Here is a 27,311-nt window from a genome sequence, read left to right as displayed (position 1 = left end):
CTGGGTGACCTTGGCTCTGAGCATGTTTCCTCATCTGTAAAGTGGAGATAATGTTATTTTATGGGATCATTCAAGGGATTAAATAAGATCACATACTTAACAGTTTCTGGCTCTGACTAAGCGCTTAATAAATGATAGCAAATTTTTATTATCATCTTCTTCTAGCTTTGAGAACAAGCCATGAAACAATTTCTCAGAAACCAGAATCTAGGACCTAGGTAGGCGGGCAGATTTCCTTTGGTTTTGACAAGACAATAATTTTATTCTATGTATTTTTCTTGACTCTTTTGGTGTGAAAAGCAGAGAGGTAAAGCATTATTTGACAGATGTATGGATTCAAGCAAGAAACTGAGGTCCAATTGCAAAGAAATGCCTTGTAGAACTCAGAGCCCTGTCTGAGGAGACACAGAGGACCCTAGAGGGCGGAGAATGAACACAGCGCAGGGGCTAGTTCCAGAGTCGCATCCTCGGTTAGTTCACTTACCAGTGTGGGCGAGGGTCTCTTGTCAGTAGGCAGAGATTTTTTTTTCCTCTGCTCTAACACATATATCTGCTGGCTAGTGTTTATTAAACCTTACTTTTTCTTGATGTGAAATACAATTTGTGACTTTTCCAAAATGCAAAGGCAAAGGAGCTCTGTAACTGCAAGCTTATTGAGCCCCTTTCCCCACCTGTTCCTGTGCCAGACTTCCCCGAAGTGCTTATTTGCCCATGGTTGCTCCTCAGATCTCATGGCTAGCTCACTCTGTAGGCTCCAAGCCAGAGTGATGCTGCCACCACTGCCGGCGCCTCCGCTGCCGCCATCGGCCATTCAGGTTCCTGCCATATGGATGTGACCTGCCGTGAAGCCTTCACCTTTCTCCTTTCTGCCTATCATCGGGGTCGTACCTCTTTTTCCTGGGGCTTTTGCCGTGCAGCCAGTGTTCCAAAGGAAGTTTTCAGGCACCACAGTTATGAGCCCTACCTGCCTGTCCAAGGAGATTTGAGTTAGCTATGGCAAAGAAGATGATTGCAAGGGCCCCTGTGCCTCTGTGCTGCAGAGGGCAGAGTTTGCTTCTGAGAGGGTGCTAGCTCCGAGTCAGGTGGGGGTTTGCTGGGACTCGTGAAAGTGCACTACATGACCTCTGAAGAGGTAGACTCGGCCTCACCTGCCCAAGGACAGCGCCCTGACCCACAATAGCCAAGGCTGAAGACTGATTTCCCCTTCTCCCACACTCTTTCCCTAAGCTTCAGCTTGCTCTGCCACACTGCCCCAAGTCTGTGGCTTAAAACAGCCATTTCCTTTGTCGATAAATAGGTTAACTCTTTGTAAAATGTTTCAACTTGGGGACTGGAAGGGCTCTCTGTGCCTTCCTGTCTCTCTTTTTCTCTGTGGGTTGATGTTGATGGCTTCTGTCTTTGTCTTCACAGGGAACTCTAATGATCCATGACAAAGAGGTCACCCTTGAGTATATACCAGGCCCGGATTTTTGGTACTGCAAACGGGTAAGTGCCAAGAATTCCATTCCTTAGAAGTAAGGATCCAGCCTCACAGCTCCTCTGTGTCTCCAGGAGTGTTCCCTGGTAGTATGCATTGCCAAGGGCAAAGCTCTTCTCCCTTAGTTCATTTCAGATGAACTGAGGGTCAGGGCAAGGCCAGCCACCATTCAAGCTTCCTGCCTGCTGCCTGTGGCCGTAGAGGGTCCTGGGCCTGTAGGAGGCACTTTCTCAAGGGACATACACCATGTTTTACAATTGATTATGAATTGCATTGACTTACAACCTCTCCCTGGTTACCCTTCCTAGGGGTGGTTACAGGGGATTAGTATTTGGAGAGGTTGGTTCTGTGAGAGGTGTACACTTTTCGGATATTATAGGGTTTCCAAGGATATGGAACTTCAGGTACCATGGCATTTTACCTCTCTTAAAGTCCAATAGTCTTCTAGAATGGCATATTTAAAGCTTTTAGGCTACACTTTTTTTTTTTTTTTTTTGAGATTTTATTTATTTGAGAGAGAGAGCATGGGGGGGGGCACTGCAGAGCAGGGAGCCCGATACGGGGCTCAATACCAGGACCCTGGGATCATGCCCGAGCTGAAGACAGACGCTTAACCAACTAAGCCACCCAGGCACCCCTAGGCTATACTGTAATTGGAAGTCCAACTGGCTTGCAAATGAGCATGAAAATAAAATTTGTCATTTTTCATTGCCGCTACTTAGTTTCAAAAATAATTATAAAAAATTTATAGTTTCTGAACCATGATTCATTAGAAGTTCATTATAGAACTTGATAAAATTCAGTAAAAACTTTAGCTTGACATTTTATTAGTCCCAATGAAATATGATTTGTATAGCTGTGGTTGTCATTAACCAAAGCACTCATATTTCATGGTGTCATTTTAGGAAAACATTTAACTTTTTAAAAAATTGTGATAAAAAAAAATTGTGATAAAATACAAGTAACATTAAATTTATCATTTTAACCATTTTAAAACATATAATTCACTGACAGTAAGTAAATTCACAGTGTTGTACAATCATCATCACAATCTTGTTCTAGAACTTTTCATCACTTCAAAAGGAAACCCTGTATCTATTAGACAGTCACTCCTCAGCTTCCTTTCCCTCGTTTCCTAATAAACCACTAATCTGCTTTCTATCTCTATAGATTTGCCTATTCTAGACATTTCATGTAAGTGGAGTCATGGAACATTTGACCTTTTTGTGTTTGCCTTTGTTCACTTAGCATGTTGTCAAGGTTTATCCATGTTGTAGTGTGTATCAGTATGTCACTCATTTTTATGGCTGAATAATATTATATGGCTATACCACATTTTGTTTATCCATTCATCAGTTTATGGACATTTGGGTTGTTTCCACCTCTTGTCCATTGTGAGTAAGGCTCCTGTGACTATTCATTCATGTACAAGTATTTCCTTGAACACACATTTTCAGTTCCCTTGGGTATATACCCAGAAATTATCAGGTCATATGGTACTTTTATGTTTTAACTCTTTGAGGAATCACCAGGCTATTTTCCATAGATAGCAGCTGCACCATTTACATTCCTGCCAGCATCGTATGAGAGCCAATTTCTGCACACTCTTGCCAACATTTGTAATTTTATTTTATTTTATTTTTTTAGATTTTATTTTTATTTATTTTTTTAAAGATTTCATTCCTTTATTTGACAGAGAGAGAGAGGGAACACAAGCAGGGGGAGCTGCAGGCAGAGGGAGAGGGAGAAGCAGGCTCCCCGCTGAGCAGAGAGCCCACTGTGGGACTTTATCCCAGGACCCTGGGACCATGACCTGAGCCAAAGGCAGATGCTTAACCGACTGAGCCACCTAGGCGCCCCCCCATCATTTGTAATTTTAACCCTTTTTAAAAAATTTTTTATTTTTAAATAATCTCTGCATCCAATGTGGGGCTCAAACTCACAGCCCCAAGATCAAGAGTCATGCACTCTACCAACTGAGCCAGTCAGGCACCCTAACTCTTTTTTGATAATAGCCATCCTAAGTGGGTATAAAATAGTATCTCATGATTTTAATTTGCATTTCCCTAGTGACTAATGATGTTGAGCATCTTTTTATGTGTTTGTTGCCACTTTTATATCTTCTTTAGAGAACAGTTTATTCAGGTACTTTGCCCAGTTTTAATTGGGTCATTTGTATTTTTGTTGTTAATTTATAAGAGTTCTTTATACTGGATTCTGGATATAAATCCCTTATCAGATATGTGATGTGCAGTTATTTTCTCCCATTCTGTGCATTCTGTGCATGTTTTTTGCACAAAAATTAATTTTGATAAAACCCAATTCAGCTGTTTTTTTCTTTCGTTGCTTATCCTTTGGTGTCAGAAACAATTGTCAAATCCACGGTGATGAAGATTCACCCCTGTGTTTTCTTCGAAGAATTTTATTGTTTGGGCTTTTATATTTAAAGCTTTGATCTATTTTGAGTTAATTTTTGTTCATGCTGTGAGATAAGGGTGCAGCTTCATTCTTTGGCATGTGGGTATCCACTTGTCCCAGCATCATTTGTTGAATTAACTATTCTTTTCCCATTGAATGGTCTTGCACCCTTGTTGGAAAGCAGCTGATCCGGAGGTCTATAGGTTTTTTTATAGATTCTCAGTTTTATTCTGTTGCTCTGTATTTTTATCCTTATGTTAGTACCATGCTGTTTTGATTGTTGTAGCTCTGTAGTAAGTTTTGAAATTGGTAAGTATGTCTTTCAACTTTGTTCTTTTTTAAAGTTCTTTTGGCTGTTGAATGTCTTTCACAATTCCATTAATTTTGAGGATCAGCTTTTCCATTTCTACGAAAAGACCATTAGGATTTCTATAACATTTAACATTTTAATAGTGATTGCCTCTCCATTTTGAGATTATGGGTGATTCTCCCCACTTATACTTTCCCTATCAGCTATAATGCACATGTATTTTTTTTTTTTTAAATAATCAGGGATGGAGGGAGCTAGCATTAAAGAGACAATTTTGAACTCTATTTTTTTTTTTTTAAGATTTTATTTATTTATTTGACAGAGAGAGAGAGAGACAGCCAGCGAGAGAGGGAACACAAGCAGGGGGAGTGGGAGGGGAAGAAGCAGGCTCCCAGCAGAGGAGCCTGATGCAGAGCTCGATCCCAGAACGCTGGGATCATGCTCTGAGCCAAGGGCAGACGCTTAACGACTGAGCCACCCAGGCGCCCCAAACTCTATTTTCTGTTAACTGGCAGAAAGCAAATGTCGATATCTGATGTTAAAATTACATAGCTGTTGCCAAAGCTGTTGCTTGAAAGAACAGAATGGCTTGGTTACATTGTCCCCTAAGATGACAAGCCACTTGCATAGCTCTCTCAGGGGTTCTTGTAATTTCTGCACCTTTTTAAGAAGGATTGAGGTACCAGCCCTGCATGTGCGACCTTTGGCCTGATGTGGAATCCGCCAACTTAAAAAAATATATTTATAGCAGTATTATTTGTAACATCCCAGAAGTGGAAACAACAAAATCTCCATCAACTGATGAGTGGACAGACAGACAACAGGCGGTACAGCCCTACAGTGGAGTGCTATTTGGCAGTTAAAGGGAATGAAGTGGGGCTCCGGGGTGGCACAGTGAGTTGAGCCTCCAACTCTTGTTTTGGCTCAGGTCATGATCTCGGTCTCGTGAGATCGAGCCCTGCATCAGGGCTCCATGCTCAGCAGAGTTTGCTTGAGATTCTCTCTCCCTGTGGCCCTCCTGTACGTGCACACATGCACGTGCCCTCTCTCTCTCTCTCTCCCAAATAAATCTTAAATAAATTAAAAGGAATGGAATGCTGCAACATGCTGAAACATGGATAAACCTTGAAAACACTCTGCCAGACACAAAATACCTAGTATCGCACTGTTCCATGGGACTGGTGGTAAGAATGGGAAATGACTCCACTAGGTTTCTTTTTGGGCCAATGAAAATGTTCTAATCTAATCTAATCTAATCTAAAGTTAGATTGTGGTGATGGTTGCACTCTACATATACTGGAAGTCATTGGGGACGCCTGGGTGGCTTAGTTGGTTAAGCATCCGACTCTTGGTTTCAGCTCAAGTCAGGATCTCGGGGGTTGTGAGATCAAGCCCTGCGTAGGGCTCTGCGTACAGCATAGGAGTCTGCTTAAGTTTCTCTCCCTCTCCCTCTGCCCCTCCCCACTCAAATAAAATTTTTTTTTAAAGAAATCATTGGACATTTGAAACAGGTGAACATTATGTACTTAAACCAAGGTTAGGATCCTGACTCCACCACTCACAGCTCTTCTGTAGTAACAAGCAGCCTCCACATCCTAGTGACTTAAATGGATAGACATATTCTTTATTTAAATTAGATGTTTGGAACTATGGGTCATTGCTTCCATTCTGCTCCATGACCTCTCATTCTGGGACCCAGCTGGAAGGAGCAGTCCCAATGTGGCACTGCTGTCCCCCTGGCTAAGGGAGAGAATGAGAGGCTCATTCTCCCAAGCAGTGGCTCTTAGAGCTTCTGCCAGGCCCGTGCAGGTCATGTTCACTCACACTCTGTTGACCAAAGCCAGATACGTGGCCAAAGCTGCCAGTAGAGAGGGAAGTGCACTCACTGCAGGGAGGCACCACAGTTGCTCGATAGTGGGCTGGGCTGTGTGTATGATCCGTCTGCTTACCGAGAAGGCAACAAAGAAATAATCAACTGTAATGACTTTATTCGAGTACCCGCTCCAGGCCTCAGTGTCATCTTCTACAAAATGAGGAGATAATAGTTGTCTGAATCACTTAAGTGATGGTTTGTGGAACAGGCCTGGTACCTGGTGTGTGCTGTTTATTCATTAGCTTCTGCTGTGGTGGTGATTGTTCACCTCCATCTGGCATGCCCTCCTTACTCACCCTACAAGGCCCTACTCAAATAGCAGCCTTTTCTTCACAGTTCCTGTTCTTTGGCTTCCTGCCAGTCAGCTCTCTGTCCTCACACTACTTGGAAGCTCTTAGGCAAAAGTTCAGCGTCGTTGGGATTGGGCAGTGTGCTCACCTTTTTATTCATAGGCTCAGACAAAAAGAACTACATTCACATTGCAAAGTGTCTCTTCCCTTGTTTGGGCGAATGAATGTTCTTTTCCTTTTAACATCCCCAGAAGAGCTGCCAGAGGCACTACTTACATATCTTCCTCGTCTTTCCTTGCCCCTTATTTATTTGTTTATTTAGTAAGATTTTATTTATTTGACAGAGAGCACAAGCAGGGGGAGTGGCAAGCAGAGGGAGAGGGAGAGGGAGAGGGAGAGGGAGAAGCAGGCTCCCCACTGAGGAAGGAGCCCAACTCGGGGCTTGATCTCAGGACTCTGGGATCGTGACCTGAGCCAAAGGCAGATGCTTAACCAATTGAGCCACCCAGGTGCCCGTCCTTGCCCCTTTTTTATTTTTTTATTTTCTTTAAGATTTTTTTATTTATTTATTCAACAGAGATAGAGACAGCCAGCGAGAGAGGGAACACAAGCAGGGGGAGTGGGAGAGGAAGAAGCAGGCTCGTAGCGGAAGAGCCTGATGTGGGGCTCGATCCCACAACGCTGGGATCACGCCCTGAGCCGAAGGCAGACGCTTAACCCCTGTGCCACCCAGGCGCCCCCCTTGCCCCTTTTTTAAATCCGTGTTTGAGATAGGGAAGTTGATAATTGAATTGTCAGTTCCAGCTCAGCCTGAATGGGGCTGTCATAAGCAGTTCAGGACCAAATGTTGGATGCAGACCATGAGGGGCAATGACTTTGGGGCAGCAGTATCATATAAACCATTTAACAGTCCAGTTTTCTTAGTTAACTTTATTTCCTGTAGAAATTCTTGTCCCCGGCAGACATTTGGTGCTGCTCCGGGGTCCACATGCCCTGTTAGAAGGCGGCTCTCAACAGCAGCTCATCACATTCTGTCTGCCAGCTCTGAAGAGTGGGGAGACATCAGATTTGTTAGGCTTTACAGTGATCTGGGATGTGGCTTATTTCTTTCATGTTTGGCAGATGTTATTGTGTTGGATATACATAAGATTTTTTTAAATGTTTTTGGTCAAATTGAAGTCTTTCCCTTTCCCATGCAGTGTAAGGCCAGCGTAGCTGGACACCGATCTTCATGTTCACTCTGCAAGTGCCCAAGGGAAGGTGAGTGGTGGTAGAGGTGGTGGTGGTAGTTTTTATTTTGTGTACTGATCAAAACAAATTTCATGCTCTCTTTGGCTTTTAAGAGTGGTCATCCCTAAATACAGTTGATCTCTAAAGCTCTTAAAAGTGCAATGTGATCTCTAACTTCATGTGACCTGTTAGTGAATGATATTGGATCCCAGTTCCACCAGGGGAAGGAGATGGGTTGCCAGATCCTAACACTGAGGAAACTAAGTGGGCAGCTGACCAGAGGTCAGTAGTAGTGTTATTTAGAATACATTTAAGGATGTTAGGTTGAGAGTCTCTGTGGTATTCGTCCATGTGACCCTTAGCCCTCACTGCTTTGGAGTTACTGAGAATCATCTGTTATCTGGATTGTTTTCTTATTTACCCTCTATATAAACATTTCAGGATCTTCAACAGAAAAATATTTGTTAAAATAACAGTAAAAAATGAACAAGAGAAATAATCAGAATTGAGGGTATATGTTGTTTTTATAAAGAGATAAACCTACCAGCTTCTCAGTCACTTTAAGTAAATTTCTCCAGAGAACCTTTAGGTAGGCAAACTTGAAGAGTCTGTCAAAGGTATCTGTAACAACAGTCCTGTAGCAATGATTGTTTTTGTTTTTTCTTTTTTAAAGATTATTTATTTATTGACAGAGAGAGCGAGTGCACAAGCAGGGGGAGCAGCAGAGAGAGGGGGAGAAGCAGGTTCCCTGCTCAGCGTGGAGCCCGATCCCAGGACCCCGGGATCATGGCCTGAGCCAAAAGCAGACACTCAACGAACTGAACCACCCAGGCGTCCCAGCAATGACTATTATATATATATATATACACACACACACATATATATATATATATATATATGCCTGTTTCTGATATTACCCCTTCAGGAGAGCTAGGGCATGACCATAAAATATGGTTCAGTGTAGGGATCCAGGTAGGCTTCGGAAGGACCTGTTTGTTCCAAGTTTAGAACTTAGTATGTCTACAAAGAGTTTCTTAGCTGGGGTTTTGGCCTGTAGTGGAGATTGTACTCTCTAGTGAGGACTGTAAAGCAGGTGTTCTGAAAATCTTTAAGGAAGACTCTAGATTCTGTAGAGACCAAACCAACCTGTGAGAAGGTGAGTAAATGAGATTTTTAGCTTGTATTACTTCAGATTAGGCAAAATTGTGGGGTTTTTTCCCTGAAGAAAGACTTCTTTCTCAGTATATTCTAACAAATGAATGGCTGGTTTATAAAAATCCTTGGGCGCCATACCACTAAGAGGGCTGAGACAGCTTTAACCTGGAAACATGTAAAGCAGGTGTTCACTAGTTGCCTGTCATTTCTGTTAAGTCATCTTTACATTGGTCCTATAGAATGTATTTTTTCTTTAATTACATGGCTTCCTGTGAACCCTCCAAGAATGAATTCATTGCAAAAATATGTTCCTAATTAATTGGACAAATTGTCCTGCTATAGAAAGAGATTTGGAATGAATCATTTATATTTTGAAGGACATTAGCTCATTACAATTATTTGCAAATGAATGAGTTATATGCAGGTAGGTCTGTTAGCTTCCCCAGAGAAGAGGGGACGTGTGGTCTTACAGAATTTGAGACAGGTGTCTTTGTACCATAACACTGGAAGAAGCAAGACTCCTAGACACATACATTTGGAATATGTGTTTCTACCAAACTTCTGGCAAGGGTCATATCTTTGGTAATTTTGTCCCCAGATCTGTTCTTAAAATTGCTCTTAATAGTCAGGCCCAGCATCTCATGAAGGATTTCTTATATTTAAATGGGAAGCGATAGAAAACTCATAAGATGAAATTTTTTAAATACTTGAGTGGTTTCTTTGAACTATTTCATGTGCTGTCTCATTGGCCTGGCTTAAAATCTGTTAGAGGACTTTTCTGAGACTATTAAAAAGCATTCCAGTATGAGTATTTGGTAGCAGGTAAAGAGGAATCATAGCAGTAGTGTTTTTTGGATGAAACCTGCTAGAGATTGTCTTTCTGTTTCTGTTCCTCTAGTGACAGAGGCCAAGCAAGAATTAATAACCTATCCTCAGCCTCAGAAAACATCCATACCAGTACCATCAGAAAAACAACCCAACCAGTCCCCAAGGTCAGCTGATAAGGAATCTGAACCCAAGAAGCGGGAAGAAGGACAAGAATCACGCTTGGGACATCAAAAGAGAGAAGGAGAAAGGTATCTGCCTCCTCGAAGGGAAGGGCTCACCTTCCGAAGAGACCGAGAGAAGGAGCCATGGTCTGGGGAGACACGCCAGGATGGGGAGAGCAAAAGTAAGTGATTTGTCAGGGCACAAACCAGACTGTGACCACCGCAGTTCCAGTATAGATGGCCTGTTTTGTGGCTAGGGACCAGGTGTTTCCCACACTCTAGTAAAACTGCTCAGCCTGACTGTAGAAGGTTTTGCTTTCTGCAGGCCTTACTGTACCAGTCGGAGGGACCTACATCCTCCAAATAGCAAATTGCTATTCAAATGCAGCAAGGCATCATTTTAGATTTCTCAGTATTGGTGAAGAAATGTTTGAAGTATATGACCCAACATTGTTTTATAGAATCAGACTTGCTAGAGCAGAATAGCATCTGCAATTTAAAAAAAAAAAAAAGGACAATGAGGCTCTGAGGGCTTTGAAAATTAACTTTTCTCTCTTTCCTTGCTCCTCCCATTTGTGTGTGGTTCGTTCAGCAATTATGCTAAAGCGCATCTATCGTTCCACTCCACCTGAGGTCATAGTGGAGGTGCTGGAACCCTACGTCCGCCTTACTACTGCCAATGTCCGTATCATCAAGAACAGAACTGGCCCCATGGGCCACACTTACGGCTTTATTGACCTCGACTCCCATGCAGTAAGTTTCCTCTGCCTTGGAATGACCAAGGGACAGCTGGCTATAGAAACCACAAGGTTTGAAGGACTTCCTTATCATTGGAATTCTCATGTGCTTCCTGGTATCAAAAACCCTCTTGTTCTTTCCTTTGGGTTTAGTGCTCATTCAGAGGAAGGGACTGCCTTTGAAAGTTAGAACTCTGAGCGTTTTTCTAAGTTTGGTTTTGTCTTTTGGCACTTAAAATGTCCAATTAAAATAACATGAGAACTTAGTTACTTGCGAAGAGTCTGTGTTCTGAACCTTGCAAGATTTAGTGAATTTTCTAGTTTCTTAAATTTGTTTTGCTCAGCCATAGATGATTTTATTTGATGGTAACAGGACATTTCCTCTTTTTTCCTTAAAATGTTGTTTAAGAGATTCTTATGGCTTGAATTTTTAGTTGTGGGGCCCTTTTCTATGGAAGTAACATGAAAGTAGTAATGAAAATCATTGGTATTTTTCTTTTTAAGATTTTATTTATTTATTTGAGAGAGAGAAAGAGCACGAGCTAGGGGAGGGGCAGAGGGAGAAGCAGGCTTGACCCGGGAGGGGGGGGGGCTCAATCCCAGGACCCTGGGATCATGACCTGAGCCACCCGGGCGCCCCTTGTTGGTATTTTTTAGATTTCATGCTCAGAAATCACAAGGGACTTTGTAAACTGGATCTGATGCAATGAGAATTGCAGCCTAAAAGGAGGGTTTGAATTTCTGATGTCAGTACCAGAAACTGATGTCTACTATGATCACTCTTCTGATCAACCTTTCATCAAGAGTTGCTTTTGCCAGTGTGCTCTTACTATTATAATTACAACCAGAACATAATGTTCAGTAAATTTTTCTTTTGAGAAGGAAAATCCACGTTCAGTTCTCTTTCAAAGGACATGGCCTTTTCTCTCTTTGTACTGCAAAGTGTCTTTGGTTTCCCAGGAAGCTCTTCGTGTAGTGAAGATCTTGCAGAACCTTGATCCACCATTTAGTATTGATGGGAAGATGGTAGCTGTAAACTTGGCCACTGGAAAACGAAGGTAAGGCGGAGGAGTGGTGCTCCTTTGTGATTCCCCTACTCAAGTTTTTGGAAGGCAACTCCTAAAAGGTGGAGAGAGTAAGACATGGTACCTTCCAGTGTGGGTTTCTTCAGATGCGTGTGCGTGTTTTCTTTTTCTGAAGCTTGCCTTATTCTCACTCTAGTTGTCTGTTTTTGGTTTTGTTTTGTTTGTTTGTTTTTTCCTTAAATAGCAGTACTAGGTACTTTAGTGCTTTCCTTCTTCACTGCCTGTATCTTTGGGTCCCAAATGATGATACAGTCTTGCATGTGCAGAAAAATCTCGATACATCCTTGCCCCTCGGAATCCTGAGAAAATGCTGTCCTGACTCCCCACTCCCCTGACCTTGTTCATGCCTCCATGGTACTGGGCAATCTAATCCCTCTTGACTCCTATACTTACTTACCTTGACCCAGGAGTGGTAACTGGGAAGTGGCTGCATCAGAGAGGCAAGGCAGGCTTGCGGGGCTTGGGCAGACCTTGCTCTAGCACCTTCATCTTGTTTGCAGCTTTGTAGGAATCTCTGTACAGCCAGGCCTGCTTGCTCTGGGTTGGTTTCTTTTCCTGCAAAATGGGGGAAAGTTAGTTTCTTGGCAAATCTGTAGGGTTAGGCAATCCTCAAGTGGCTTTTTGTAGCAGACTCAAGATGTGTTGTATTATTTGTTGCAGAAATGATTCTGGGGACCATTCTGACCACATGCACTACTATCAGGTAGGCTTCAGCAGTTGGGGAGCACTCTGTCAGAATCCTCAAGTGACTCAAAGAGGGATCTTGAATTTTCTCCAGTGGGTGTCTGTTAAGGTTAAGAACTATCAGAAGTTCTATAATGTTAACGAGCCTTTCTGTGATAGGGTAAAAAGTATTTCCGAGATAGGAGAGGAGGAGGCAGAAATTCAGATTGGACTTCAGATACGAATCGACAAGGACAACAGTGTAAGTCACTTGTTTTATTTCTGTTGCTGTTTTTGGCTTAACTACGCATTAATTGAAGTCTTTGTGGTCACAAAGTTAGCAAGAGATACTGTTGACCAGGGATGCTCCTTCAGAGAGGGCACCATCTACAGTTCTGCTCCTGTTTGGGTCGGCCAGCCCCATTCTTGGGTTCTCAGTGAGTTCCCAGCCAGGGCTTCACTGGACAGGGACTAACACTGGCTCTGGTTTTATTCCTGCTAGCATCATCTGACTGCTACATATATGATTCTGCTACTGGCTACTATTATGACCCTTTGGCAGGAACTTACTATGACCCCAACACCCAGGTGAGTTTTTGGTTTGTTTACTTTGTCAATGATTCTTTTTGAGAAAAATACCTATAATTTGTTACTTTGAAGATTTTATTCCCTGGATTATCTGGTTCATTACATGAAAAGTGGAAAAGTTTAAATCTTAACGAAAGTTTAAGAATTTCTCCATTCCTGGCAGCTGCTCTGTTGTTACACTGTCTGTATTTCACGTCTCATCTGGTGTTTTCTAAAGTCCACATCTTATACTGAGTTGTATTTATTGAGTTGTGTTCATTCAGGATTTAAAGATGGTGACCTTTCTGTTAACTTTTGCCTATATGGAAAATCAGTGCTTTGTGGCATTATAGGTAAGAACAGTGCTGCACTTATAAAAATGGCTAGTGAGAGGTCTGGAAGTGTCCTGGCCCCTGGAGTGGGTTTCAAGATTGTTTGATGTGGTCTTGTTCTTAGGCTTGTGAGGGAGAGAGCTGTTCTTTCTCCCAGAAGGGAACTTGTTCCTTAGACCTGGAATTAACTGGGAAAGTGAAACATTTTGTAGACTTAACAGTTTCTAACTGTATTGCAGCAAGAAGTCTATGTGCCCCAGGACCCTGGGTCACCTGAAGAAGAAGAGATCAAGGAAAAGAAGTCCACCAGTCAAGGAAAGTCAAGTAGCAAGAAGGAAGCATCTAAAAGAGATGGCAAGGAGAAGAAAGACCGAGGAGTGACAAGGGTAAGGGGACTTGTGAATCTGCTCTTTACCAGACAATTACAGATTCAAATAAAGGAGTCATAGAGGAGATCTAGGGTTGAGGTGTCAAGTTATCAAAAAAGCAGGCAATCTCCTTGCCCCTTACAGCTGGTGGTAACTCTTTCACAAATGCAGAAACTGTGGATTGTAGAACAAAGTGACTCAGCTCAAACCCTAACACCTGCGCTCCACACAGTTTCACTTTCCTACTCCCCCTCTTCAGTGCTTGACTCTGTATACACATTTCTGTAGGTGTAATTGTAGCAGAGGTTACCATTCTGTATTCTCTGCTCGGTTTATATTTGATCTTAAGTAGTTTTTCCATGGTTCTGTAACACTCTTTATTATTTTAATGCCTGTATGGTAAAAACTCACAGTAAAACTGTACCCTTATTTTCTTAATCCTGCATTATTTGTCCTTTTTTTGTAGTCTTATTCTGTTGTAGTATGCATCTTTCAGCATTTTATTTCTCCTTCTACATTACTTCCTTAGGATAAACTTTCAGAATGGAAGATGGTGAATATTTTGGTATCTCTTGACATAAAGCCAAATTATTTTCCAAAGAATTATATTGATTTGCCCTGGCACCAATTATGCATTAGTGAAAATGGATGAATTTGCTTGTGGCTCAGTTTGTAACTTATCTGTTTCCCCTTCTAATATTGTTAATTGTTTATCTAGAGATTCAGAGAAAGAGAGAAAAAATATGTGTGTTTCTGAGAATTTAGACTTAGAGGTCTTCTGGCTTAATATTTGGATTCAGCTTTTGCCACTTACTGTTTCTAACCATATTCCCAATCATTTGTAAAATGAGGGTGTTAATGCCTATCTGGGAGGGTTGTAGTAAAGGCTGAGGACAATAATGCATATAAATGTCTCATCTGGTTCCTGACATAGTGATCACTCAGTATATACTGAATTCAGAGGCTTTTTATTTTGAAATCATTATAGCAACATTACAGATACTTATTTCACAAATTAGGAGTTTTGGAAAATCTGATTAATTTCAACAGGATTCTTAACCCAGCTTTTATGAGTATCACATAAAAATTATGGGTTTAATCAGTTTCAGGAAAATGCCAGTGAGGGGACAGCCCCCCCAGAGGACGTCTTTAAGAAGCCCCTGCCTCCCACTGTGAAGAAGGAAGAAAGTCCTCCACCAGTAAGGCTAAGCCAAGGCCTGGGGCTGGGGCTGGGGCTGGGGCTGGGGCTGGGGCTGGGGCTGGGGCTGGTTCTGAATGGGTAGGGAAGTTCAAAGGCTGGTGTTTCACTTAGGTGTTGGTCCTTTTGTTCTCTCTACCTCACGAACAAGGACTTTTCTTGAGTATGAGCATGAGATAAATATTCCTGTCTGCTAACAGGGATATAATTGGAGAATCAAGGCAACTTTCTGTCTTCTTTCTTTGTACCCTACACCATTCCCATCAGACAAGGGAATGCCTGGCCCTTTTTTTTTTTTTTTTTTTTTTTTATTTATTTGACAGAGATAGAGACAGCCAGTGAGAGAGGGAGAAGAAGAAGCAGGCTCATAGCAGAGGAGCCTGATGGGGGGCTCGATCCCACAACGCTGGGATCACACCCTGAGCCGAAGGCAGACGCTTAACCGCTGTGCCACCCAGGCGCCCCGCCTGGCCCTTTTTAAGTTACAATCTTGGTCTTGTTAATCCTTCTCTTCTAAGAGACCCATTTTCCTGGCCTTGATTTTTCCTGCCTTTTGGTGCTGCATAAGAAGCTCAGATGTGGAGTGCATGCATGGTCGGTTTTACAATTTGCCTGTCTGGCCAAAGTGAACAATGCTAAAATTGGTACCCGTTGTTTAGATGCATTAAAGTGATAGTTTCCTCCAATCACAGGTGATTATGATTAAATGTAAATATGTAGCAATAGTGATTACGCTTTATTTTTTATTTCTATTGATCACAAGCCAATGACCATGCATCATGATTTCACAGTTCCTATAAACTACTGATAAATACTCTGCCTGTGTCACATCACTGGCTCAATTCATTGTAGCGTCAGTCCTAACTATGCCTTTGCCTTTGCCTCACTCAAGAGCTGAATGTCTACCTGAGAGCTTATTCTTCATTTGCTTTTAATCCACCTTCTAAATCCCTTTTGCTGTAGCGGTTACTGTAGCCTTAATAAAGTTTATCTTTCCTTTTCTTCATGGGTTACAGTAACTTGAGGGATTGCTGCTGTCTCTTCCTCTTTGTAACTTATAACTTCTTAAATCTCCCTGGGTCTATGTCAGTTCTCCTTTCCCTTCTTTCTCTTCACTTATTGCTAGAGTCACTTCTAAGGGAATCTTCCTGATTTATCTCAGCAATCCAGGAGAAAAGTCAAGCTTGAACCATGTTCCTTCCATGTGGGAAATGAGCAGTGTGGTCTGTGGGCCTATTTTGAGCCCAGTTGATTATTCAAACTAAAAGAGAAGAAATGTGATACCCATATTGGAATATCCAGAAAACAGCCCACAATATAGGTTGAGGGTGGTGTTAATCTCTGGCCTTCTTCTTCCAGCCTAAGGTGGTAAACCCACTCATTGGCCTCCTGGGTGAATATGGAGGAGACAGTGACTATGAGGAGGAAGAGGAGGAGGAACAGACCCCTCCTCCACAGCCCCGCACAGCACAGCCCCCGCAGAGGGAGGAGCTGAGCAAGAAGGAGAACGAAGAAGATAAACTCACTGACTGGAATAAACTGGCTTGTCTGCTCTGCAGAAGGCAGTTTCCCAACAAAGAAGTTCTGATCAAACACCAGCAGCTCTCAGACCTGCACAAGGTATGGGGAAGGGGCCCTTTCGACTCTTACCATCGTGTATTACAGTCCAATTGCAAAATGAATTGTTCCTCCACTTTTTGTCCTGAGTTGCTTTGCATTAAGGCTCTGCCCACCTTCAAAAACCTTGGTGTGTAGACCCAAGGCAAGCAGCATGGCTGGGGCTGGGGCACCAGACACGGAGGCTGTACTGAAGACAGGAGGGGAGGGTGTTGTCAAGTAGGAAAAGTATTTGCTGAGTTTCTCACCATAGCTCTTCCATTAACCTAACAATTGGACCTCAGATAAGCCTCTTCTCTTTTGTGGTATTTGGTGGCTTCCTGTGTTTCTGTCTAATTCTAATACTGTGCAGTTTTCCCAAAGGTGGGTCACATTCTGCCATCTCTTCATGTGGTGAGTCACTGCTATAAGCCATGGCACATCTATTGTTGGAGTGTTAAACTGACATACACTGGTCCTCCCCTGCAGTCTTCCTGTTTAGATGTACTGACCAAAGAGCCAGATTCTGGACAAATAAAACCCCTAGATAGACTCATGTTCTCAGTATAGGGTGATTTATTTCACACTCCTTCTCTAGCAGATGTTGCTAGAGCCAGTAAGGGAATTGGATTTAGACTTTCCTTCAGTATAAAATCCAAAGTCTTATGTAGCTAAAAACTGAGAAGCTCTGCATTTGGTAATAGGCACACCTCTTCTCCGAGCTGCCTCTGTGGAAGCTCTGCAAAGTTTCTAACCATCTGAGAAGTTCCTGACAATCCCTGCAACAGATTACCTCCCAAGTCCCTTTGACCTGGAATTCTGAGTCATGAGACTGACACTTTCAAATTTCAGCTCTTTGGGGGTGCCTGACTGGTCCAGTTGGTAGAGCATGTGACTCTTGATCTTGGAGTCGTGAGTTCAAGCCCCACATTTGGGGTAAAGCTTACTTAAAAAAAATTTTTAAAAAGTAAATAAAAGGATATGTGAAATTTAAAAAATAATAGATTTCAGCTGTCTGATGAAAATGCTAATAAATGGCTAATGTCAGGAAAGAGGAACCAGAAATCTGGTGAATCCACAAATTGCACTGATCCTGGACAGTGGAAAGTGGACTATAGTACTTTTTCCTTTCCTTGCAGTGATCCAGTGCCAAGAATCCCCTGTCCATACAAGAGCTATTGTGGACCCCTTAAGTTTCTTCTATATACTCAAGGGTATTGTGTAGTAGAGCCATGTTTGAGAAGTGTAGGATCCTTAAGGAATACAAGACTCTCAGAGCAGTCTTTTGTTCTTTTGTTGCTTGAAAGAGAAATAGTGTCTGAGGATTGATGGGTGGTGGTGGTAGGAAGAGCATGTGGGCATTAAGTTTTCTTCACTGGTGTGCTCAGATTCCCCTCTCTCATAATTTTTACTTTAGATAAAGACCTATAAACTAGTTTTGTGTTTTCTACATTTTTTTTAAGTTTTATTTATTTGAGAGACAGAGTGCGGGATGGGGTGTGGGGGCAGGAGGGTGAAAGGGAGAGAATCTCAAGCTGACTCCCTGCTGAGCACGGAGCCTGACTCGGGGCTTGATCTCATGATGCTGAGATAACCTGAGCTGAAATCAAGAGTCAGACACTTAACTGACTGAGCCACCCAGGTGCCCCTGCTTTCCACATTTGGAAAGAAGTAGAATGACGGTCTCTCTTGTGCCACACCATGTAACTAATCTGTGTGACAAGCCAGCATTACAACTTGGATTCCCACTGGTGAGCCTAAAGCCAGGCCAGTTAGGAATTGTTGATTGCAGGGTACAGTGATCCCTCAGGAGAGTTGGTCAGTGAAAGGAGCCACAATCCTAAAGCAGCTATTGGGAAAGGCCTAGAGGCATTTTCTAGGATCACTTTTTCTAGACCCGTACTCTTAGAACTTTCTCTCTTCTCAGCAAAACCTGGAAATCCATCGGAAGATAAAACAGTCTGAGCAGGAGCTAGCCTATCTGGAAAGGAGAGAACAGGAGGTAAGTTTTGATGACTTGTTAACTCCCTTGACCCCAGCACTTTTTACTTTCTGCTGTGGAATTTGTAGGCTGTGCTGAAAACAGAGAATGAAGAGGCCCTAAAAGATGGTGTGTATATTTATCAAAACTCATCAAACTACATTATAATGGGTGCACTTCATTGTTTATAAATTATACCTTAATAAAATTGATACATATATTTTAAAGGTGGTGGTAGTTTAAGGTCTCCAAAGAGGTCAAATAAATAGCATTTTTCTTTTCCTGCCCAGCTTTTAAAATCAATGAAAGAGTGTTGGATAGGGCTGCTGAAATACCATGTTTTACTATCAGAGGCTAAGTTGGAGGAGGTAGTTTAGTGTAGAGCCGAATGGACTTGCTGCCTAGATCGCATAATGAGGCAGACTCACCTGTACAGTCACAAGCTTCACTGCCCAGGCCAGGTCTTATGTGATGGGTAGGAATCTTCCCGTGGAGGCCTACTGGAGAGCACCTCCTCCTCAGAAGAGGTAAACACAGCTGTGAGTCAAGCACACCAGCTCATTCTTCTCACATTTACCAGTCAGAGAAGCCCCTGCTTTCTCAAGAAGAGTATGTGAAGGAGCAAGAGACTCCAGGAGTTAACAGTTGAACTCCCTTCACTTTAGAAGGAATATAAGGAATAAGGTGAAGCTTCCCCACTACCCAACTCCCTTAAATGGAAATCTCAGATCTCTTATTCTGCTTACCAACAGGGAAGGTTTAAAGAAAGAGGAAGTGATCGCAGGGAAAAGCTCCAATCTTTTGACTCTCCAGAAAGGAAACGAATTAAATACTCCAGGGAAACTGACAGGTAAGCCAGGAACTTTTCATTCAGCCTAGGCCTCAGAGCCTAATGGTAAAACCATCCTCTTCTCCAGGTGTGCTGCTTTTCTCTCTCAGGGAGAACTGAAGTCAGGAGGAGCAGGTCCTCTCTGCACTCCTTGAGCATGAGGTTCACGCCACTCTCTGACCACCCAGCTCTATGCAGGGAATATGTGTGTTTGAATGGAAGTTTGGCTGGCTGCTTAGTGGCTCAGAGCCAGGGCCGGAGTGGCCATGGTTGGGAACTCTTTCTCTCCTCATCAGTAATGCTGTACCTCATATGAGCCTGATAAGAATGTCACGCTCCCGGGCTTTTTCTCTAGGGAACCTCCATCCGCACACATAGCTGCTGAATGAGTGATCGGCTGCTGATAGACCTGTATGATCTCTCGATTCCTATGCTTATTTCAGTCAGATAGTTCAGAGTCATGAGCCCAGCAGAGTTAGATAGAATTTGTTGATAACCCATTGTGCCTAGGTACTGCACTGAGTGCAAGGTCTACTCAGGTGGACAAGACATATATTATCCTTGACTGTCTGAACACACAATAAGGAAGGTATAAGTGATACTGTGTCTCATAGGGCACACATAGAATTCCAGCGGAGAAGGGAGGGCATTTCAGTTGTAGGAAACGGCATATACTGTGGATGAGAGAGAGAGAAGTCATATGATACATTTGAGAAATTGTAAGTAGCCTGATGGAGGCCAGCTCAGGAAGCTCATACTCCTTGAACACCATGCTAAGGCTTCGTCTTAGGGCAGTGGGGGGTTATGAAATGATTTTAAGGACGGCATTGATCTGATGAGACTTGAACAGGTCTATATGTTGGTAAGCAAAAGAGCAGCTAGGAGCCAGGATAACTTTTGCTCATGGGGATGGGGGGATCATTGATGGAGAAAGCCCCGGAGGAGGGTTGATGGGTTCTGGGGCTCTGGCATTCCAACTTATTTGTTCAGTGCCCACAGTAAGAAATTATTTTTTAATCATGGCCCAGTAATCATGTGTGTGTAAGTATCTGCAAAAGAAATCTTCTTGAAAAATACTTACTATGTGCAATAAACTCTGGTATTTCTATTCTAGTTTTTTCTATTTGCATTCTTTTTTTTTTTTTTAAAGGATGAGTGATGTTTTTAAAAGATCTATTTATTTATTTTGAGAGAGAAAGTGAGAGAATGCACACACATGAGCAGGGGGAGGGGGAGAGGGAGGGAGAGAATCTCAGACAGACTCCCTGCTGAGCATGGAGCCTGATGGGGAGCTCGATCCCACGACCCTGAGATCATGACTTGAGCCAAACAAGAGCCGGACACTCAACCAATTGAGCCAGGTGCCCCTGTTTGCATTCTTAGGAAGTGCTAAGGAAGGACCACTTAATCAATGTAACATCCCACTAGGTCATTCCCTGCAATTTTAAATATACTGGGCTAAGCCAAAGGTGAAGGAGTCATTCAGGAGAAGGACACCTTAGCCCTGAGTGAGTTGGGCTGGGTGTAGAAAGACACCCTTCTATATTCTTGGCACCCATCACACCACATTCTACTGGTTCCCTTCCTTCTTAGTCTCTTCCCCTGCTTCTCTTGGTTTTTCTGGGCAATTCCAGATATTCTCCAGGACTCTGCCCTCAGTGCTCTTTAATTCTTGCTGCACCACCCTCTTGACCTAGACCCAAGGCTACAACCATCACTAACATGCTAACAGGTCCCTGTGACTCCATCCCAAGGCGGTTTGGTTTTCTGAGCGAAAAATCACTATTTCCATTTACCTTCTGGGAATGTCCTTTTGAAGACCTCTTAGGCTCTTCACTCTAAACGATTACTCAGTATTATATTCCATATCGTACTCAGGTCCAGTCCTGCTAAACGTGCTGTGTGTTCCTCTTTCAGAGTAGTGACATCACTGCATCATGGTCTGCCTGGTCTGACCCAGTCTTCCTCCTTTATCCCCTGTATCGTTACTGGCCACATCCCTAATTAAGCTTTTCCCCCCTTTCTCGCTCACCTCCAAATTGGACTCCTTACTCTCCGTCTCTGTTCTTCCACCTCTAGTGTACTCTCTACCCTAACACCAAAACCATCTTCGTGAACAGAAGTCTCCTAAAACTCGCCTTTTTCTCTAGGCATATCTTGCTTAGAGGGAGGCCTGGAGTCCAGGGGGTTTTTTTGCCTGAAGGATGAAGTCCAGAGTCATGATTTAGCATGGTGTTTCAAGGCTTTTCAGTCTGGCCCAAGAAGCCTTTTTTCAGTTCCTGCCATTTCTCTCCTAGACAAATTGTATTCTTTCACTTCTTATTTGTGGCCTTCTTTCCTCTCATGCTTTTTGTCAGTTCAGATGTGCCCTTTGTTGGAATTCATCATTTTTGGTGATACTCCTTCAGAGTTTGTGTCTTCTCTGATGTATTTCTGTAGGAGATGTCTCCTGGTGCCACATCCATGGCTGAACACTTCACTGTGTTGTAGTATCTGTGGACATACTATCCTTCTCATGTCGTTCCCCATGAAAAGGGATGGGCCTTGGGTATCTCTGTATCCCCAGGACAAAAGCCTGTTGCATAGATAGCAGGCACTCAGAAATATACTTAAGAGGAAGCAAATGTGAATCGAGAGGACAGAGGTTTTTATTAGGCTCACAAATGGGTCACTTTGAAAGTGATGGTATGTAAGTACGTGTGCTCCTTTCGCAGTGATCGCAAACCTGTTGGTAAAGAAGGAATCGACAGTAGCAACAAAGGAGGCTGTGTCCAGCAGACCACTGGCTGGAGGAAGGGGGCGGGCCTCGGGTATGGCCATCCCGGATTGGCTTCAGCAGAGGAGGTGAAATGGTTTCCGTCTTTTGGGGGTGGCGTGAACCTGGAATATACTTAACTTTCTCTTACTCTGTGGCTCAGAGCTGTGTCTTTGCCTTTTAGCTGGGCTTTCTCCACTGCTGATGAAGGACACAGGAGCTGAAGGAGCCCATCAGTCTTGATTACTGGATGATAGCTAGGCATTCTGGGCCCTTTGTAATTTTGGTTGGCAGGGGGACAAGGAGAAAGAAGTGGAAATGGGGCTCATCTTACTCTTACGTGGAGTAAGAGGTGGGGCAGTATGGGAATCAGGCAGTTTGAGACTGACGAATCATTTGGTGACAAGAACCAGGGAACCCGCAATAAAAGGTACAAAAGCATCTCTGAGAGGCATCGTCATCAGAGGAGCTAAAATGGCTAAAATCTGAGGAGCGTGAGGTTAGTCCTGGTTCTCATGAAGGGCTCTGCCTCACTTATTTCAGAAAGAGAAGAGAGCAAAGGTTGTAAGAGGGAACGTTGCCCATTTTGTCTTGGCTTGGCCCCCCTCTGAAAATGCCAACTAGAGGAGACTGGCTTCTCATATGTCTGGTATTAAATCCTATATGCTGGAGTCATGGCGTCACCACCCTCCTTATTCATCTCCGGGTTTGATTATTAAACATTCTAAAAAATTCCCCCAAATCCTGATCCTTACTGATCTAGAAATGCTTATAATCAAAGGCCAGCCCTGAGGCTTATTAATTGATAGAGCCCACTTCATTGTTTGTCTTTGTGTTACAGACTGAAGGCCGGATGAGGGGGCCCAATGTGGGGGCTCCAGGAAGAACCAGCAAGAGACAGTCCAACGAGACTTACCGAGATGCTGTGCGAAGAGTCATGTTTGCTCGGTATAAAGAACTAGATTAAAGAATGGAGACAAGTCCCATAGGACACAACCTCCTTCTTGTTTTGTTTGTCCGTCTCTCCTTTTGTTTTGTTACTGTTCTTGCTGCTAGAACTTTTTTAAATAAACTTTTTTTCAATGTGATTTTTTTTTTTTGGTGGTTATATTTTTCTCCCATAGATGGGTGGGGGTGGGGCTTATGGTAGGAGGGAGAGAGTGCCTTAGTGCATCCCATTTGAGGTGGCGCTGAAATGGCAACAAGTGCTACCATGAGCCCTGAGACACCACCTGCTGTCAGTGTGAGTGGATGTGTTGCGGTGACCTTTGAACTCTAGCTTGTGTGAGTACCCTCAGATTTTTAAAATTATTTTCCTAATCTAATTAATGAAAACCACATCTCATTATGTTGCTTCTATTTCTTTGATTACTGCTGACACTGAACATAATTTCCGTATGTTGGTTTACTACTGATTAGACCTTTGAAAGTCCTCTTCTGACTTCCCATTGTTGGCGGGTTGGGGGCTGGGAGGAAGCAGTGTGATAGCTCTTTTTCTGGGTGCCTGCTGGGCGCTTGGTTCGTCACATGTTATGATCACCACAGTGAGTTGGCATAGTAAGAATTATCACTCCCCTCCAGCCGCTACCCCAGGTTTTCCTTCCCTCCTTGACTAAAATTCTCCAAAGAGGTGTCTTTGGACACCCTCTTTCAAATCTTTCTTAATTTTCTACCATATCACTCATACCATTTCACAGGATTTGCTTCAAAAGAGAGGGTTGTTTTTTAAATTTTTAAAAATTCTTTGCAGTTAAAAGGACTATATCCTATGAGCCTTTTATTAAAACTTTAAAAAATGGGGCGCCTGGGTGGCTCAGTTAAGTGGCCAACTCTTGGTTTCGGCTCAGGTCACGATCTCAGGGTCTTGGGGTCAAGCCCTGCATCAGGCTGCACGCTCACTGGAGAATCTGCTTGTGGATTCTCTCTCTCCCTCTCCCCAGCTTGCGCTCGCTCACTCACTCTCAAATAAATAAATCTTTAAAACTTCAAAAAATAATTCTTCCAGATAACATATTATAGTACTAAGAATTGCACTTTTCGGATGTCTCCGGGGGAATGTTTCTTAGGAAGAGAACTGTGGGTTTAGAAGAGTATGTTGGGGTCGCCTAGGTGGCTTAGTCAGTTGGGCATCTGCCTTCATCTCAGGTCATGATCCCAGGGTCCTGGGATCGAGTTCCATGTCATGCTCCCTGCTCAGCAGGGAGTCTGCTTCTCCCTCTCCCTTTGCCCCTCCTCTGCTGGTGTGGGCCCTGGCTTTCTCTCTCACACAAATAAAATCCTTAAAAAAAAAAAAAAGTATGTTGATGGTATAAGGTTGAGAGTTTGTAAACTTACCCATCAAGGTGGGACGCCTGGGTGGCTCAGTTGGTTAAGCGTCTGCCTTCAGCTCAGGTCATGATCCCAGGGTTCTGGGATTGAGCCCTGCATCAGGCTCCCTGATCAGTGGGGAGCCTGCCTCTCCCTCTCCCGCTCCCCCTGCTTGTGCTCTCTTTCTCTGTCAAATAAAATAAAAGTCTTTAAGAAAAATTAAAAAAATAAAATAAAATAAAACTTACTCATCAAGGGCCAGAGTCAGTATTTTAGACTTCACAAGTCAGATGATCTCTGTTGAAACTGTTCAGCCCTGTCATTGTAGCGAGAGCACAGCCATAGACAATACATAGACAAGTGATTATGGCTGAGTTCCAATAAAACTTTCTTTACAAAAACAGGTTGCAGGCCACAATTGACCTACAGGTCTAAGGGCGTAATCTGGAGGGGAGGGGCAGTAAGGAGTGGGAGATGTAAGGGAGGTAGGTATATACCAAGGAGAAAACATTTCCAGCAACAGGAATGATAAATGTGAAGTTAAATTGTTTGCCATGCTGTGTCCAGATATAATCCCTTTTTCTTAATCTTTAGTAAGTCTTTTTACCCCTCCCAAAGGGAAAACAAACAATCTGGAGCACACTGGCTTAGGGATCAAGAGCCCCAGGTTCTGGGCCTTGCTGCCACTAGTGCAGCATTACAGAGGATGGACCATTGGATTCTCAGCCTCAGACAGATGCAGTCCAAGAGCCCCTCTGGTCTGATGCACGTACCTCTGTGTGCAGCGCTCTCTCTCTCTCTTTTTTTTTTAGTACATCAGTGAGTACGTCAAAATACTTTTTGAAAGCTGGTCCTAGTTTGTCCTAACCTGGCCAGACCAGGTTTTCCTTCTAACTTGTTTTATCCATTTGGGCCTAAACTGTGGAACACATCCAGTGCTTCACTATTGAAGACTCCTTTATGGGCCACTTAGTTAACACCAGTTATTGGCTGCCCAGCAGAAGCACCACTGAGTTACTAAGTGGTCATTCTATGAATGTTCTGAGAGCCTACTCTACTTGTCGCTGGGGCTTATAGCAAGATCAGCATTGGTCTCTGTGCCTGTGGAACTTAGTCTACTGAGGAAGATGGACGTTGAGCAATTACGCGATGTCAGACAGTACAGCAAGCTATTGGCAGCATCTTCCCTGAAGAAAGTGTTTAGGCTCAGACCTCAGACTAGTTTGCCTAGTTTTGTTTTCTAGCTTTATTTTGCCTCCTAAATGGAAATTTTGCTGTTGGAAATAAGGTCTAAAGTGCTCCATGCATTTTTAAGGCAGTACTTTGGGTATTGATGAAAGTAGGAATGGATGTGTGAGTATTGTCACCCAACCATGTCCCTGGGCAGTTCCCTGAGGCTTTGATCAGAATGCCAGCTACATAAGAGCAGAGACCTTGGGTAATTTTCTTTATTACTATATCCCTAGGGCCTAACACAATAGGCACCCAATAAATGAGTGAATAATGCCTTGTTCATAGGTCTATAGAAAATACTTGTTGAATTAAATCTTGATTGCATATCTCTGTCAGTTCATCAAAGCCCATCTCTGACAAAAGAAATTAGTTCCTTCATATAGGCAAGTGTTCTCTCATGTAAGTCTTCTTTATTCTGGAGCAGTATTTCTTGGCCTGAGATCAAAACATGTGAACTAGTTTTTTTTCTTTTGCCAAGTGGTGGGAAATGAAGGAAAAAAAGATAAGATCATCATTTCATTAAGAGAATTTTTTTTTTTAAATCTCAGAACATTAGGAAAAGCAGTCTTAAAGAACTTTGCTCGATATTGAACATACATGGCTTTATTTAAAATAAAACAGGGTGTCTGGCTGGCTCAGTTGGTGGAGCATGCGACTTTTGATCTTGGGGTTCTGGGTTTGAGCCCTGTGTCGGATGTGGAAATTACTTAAGAATAAATTCTTTTCTTTTTTTTTTAAGATTTTATTTATTTATTTATTTGAGAGAGAGTGAAAGCAAGCAGGGGGAGGGAGAGGGACAAGCAGACTATATACTGAGTGCAGAACCCAATCTGGGGCTGGATCCCATGACCCTGAGATCGTGACTTGAGCTGAAATTGAGAGTTGGACACTTAACCGACTGAGCCACTGGGCGCCCCAAGAAAACAACTGACTGTTGCCTTTGTTTTCTTTACTTATTAGCTGGGGACTTGTTAAACTTTTCCAGACCCACATCAGCTGTCAGACAGACTTTGGGGGGCACTGCTCTGGAGCTAAACCCAGCAAGCACCTCAGGGATACTCAGAAGTGCTTGTTGAACTGCTTTGGGAACAAGGCGGTCAACTGCTAGTGGCTATTAAGTCTAGTGGGTTCTGGATTCTTGGCATCTACATCATTGCAGGGTTTATGATGACCCTATCTATGTTTAACTTTTAAATTTCATTAAACATATTTGGGTACCTTCTGTCAGTCGCATACTTTTTTTGATGATGGAAGTTTTACATACATCTACACCTCCCCATAAGTTGGACATTATATGTAAATACATACACACATGAAAAAGGTGTGTGTGTGTAGACAGTGCTACGATCCGAATGTGTCCCTTCCCCCTAAATTCATACATCGAAATCCTAACTGTCAAAGGTAATGGTATTAGTAGGTGAGGACTTTTGGGAAATGGTTAAGCTCATGAAGATGGAATCATCATAAATGGGATTAGTGCTCTTGTAAAAGAGATCCTACAGAGCCCCCTAGACTCTTCTACCATGTGAGGATACAATCAGAAGTCTGTGGCCCAGAAGAGGGCCTTCACCTGACCATACTGGTACCTTGATCTTGGACTTCCCAGCCTCCAGAACTGTGAGAAATAATTTTTTGTTGTTTATAAGCTACCCAGTCTGTGGAATTTTTTATAGCAGCCTGAATGGAGATGGATGGATGGATGGATGGATGGATGGATGGATGGATGGATGGATGGATGGATACATACGAAAGAGGGAGAGGAAGTTAAGTTACCCATTGTTCCAAAATCAGAAATTTCTACCTTTCCTTCTAACGTTTTTTAATTACCCAAAGAGTTTCAAGTGTCCATCGCTTAATGCCCTTAATGTAGAATGCCCATAGTTAGAACATGTTTAAAGAACATTTTTCCTGGATGCTT

At 42.9% G+C, this 27,311-nt stretch overlaps 1 protein-coding gene across 7 annotated transcripts in view; it reads left to right on the top strand.

Annotated features, from left to right (window-relative positions):
- RBM6 (RNA binding motif protein 6) overlaps positions 1–22,941 on the top strand; it is a 103,428-nt gene extending 80,487 nt beyond the window's left edge. For 5 of the 7 annotated variants that reach the window (XM_045807164.2, XM_045807165.2, XM_045807166.2 and 2 more), the window contains 15 exons: positions 1,411–1,485; positions 7,568–7,628; positions 9,652–9,924; positions 10,335–10,495; positions 11,440–11,537; positions 12,225–12,267; positions 12,408–12,489; positions 12,730–12,815; positions 13,366–13,512; positions 14,598–14,693; positions 16,052–16,312; positions 18,216–18,290; positions 19,022–19,119; positions 21,813–21,942; positions 22,695–22,941. In XM_045807164.2, the coding sequence (XP_045663120.1) occupies positions 1,411–1,485; positions 7,568–7,628; positions 9,652–9,924; positions 10,335–10,495; positions 11,440–11,537; positions 12,225–12,267; positions 12,408–12,489; positions 12,730–12,815; positions 13,366–13,512; positions 14,598–14,693; positions 16,052–16,312; positions 18,216–18,290; positions 19,022–19,119; positions 21,813–21,942; positions 22,695–22,820 (1,812 nt within the window). In that variant the 3' untranslated portion in view covers positions 22,821–22,941. Of the gene's footprint in view, positions 1–303; positions 471–1,410; positions 1,486–7,567; positions 7,629–9,651; positions 9,925–10,334; positions 10,496–11,439; positions 11,538–12,224; positions 12,268–12,407; positions 12,490–12,729; positions 12,816–13,365; positions 13,513–14,597; positions 14,694–16,051; positions 16,313–18,215; positions 18,291–19,021; positions 19,120–21,812; positions 21,943–22,037 lie in introns of all 7 variants that reach the window. The other 2 variants (XM_045807170.2, XM_087867032.1) reach the window with 2 other exon arrangements.
- Positions 22,942–27,311: the final 4,370 nt, after the last annotated feature.

The sequence above is a fragment of the Ursus americanus genome, chromosome 14 (genome assembly GCF_024610735.1).
Source record: "Ursus americanus isolate L20-20 chromosome 14, mUrsAme1.1.p, whole genome shotgun sequence".
In the NCBI taxonomy this organism is placed as follows: Eukaryota; Metazoa; Chordata; class Mammalia; order Carnivora; family Ursidae; genus Ursus; species Ursus americanus.
Note: the sequence above shows the minus strand (reverse complement) of the source record. Positions and strands in the feature narration are given on the sequence as shown.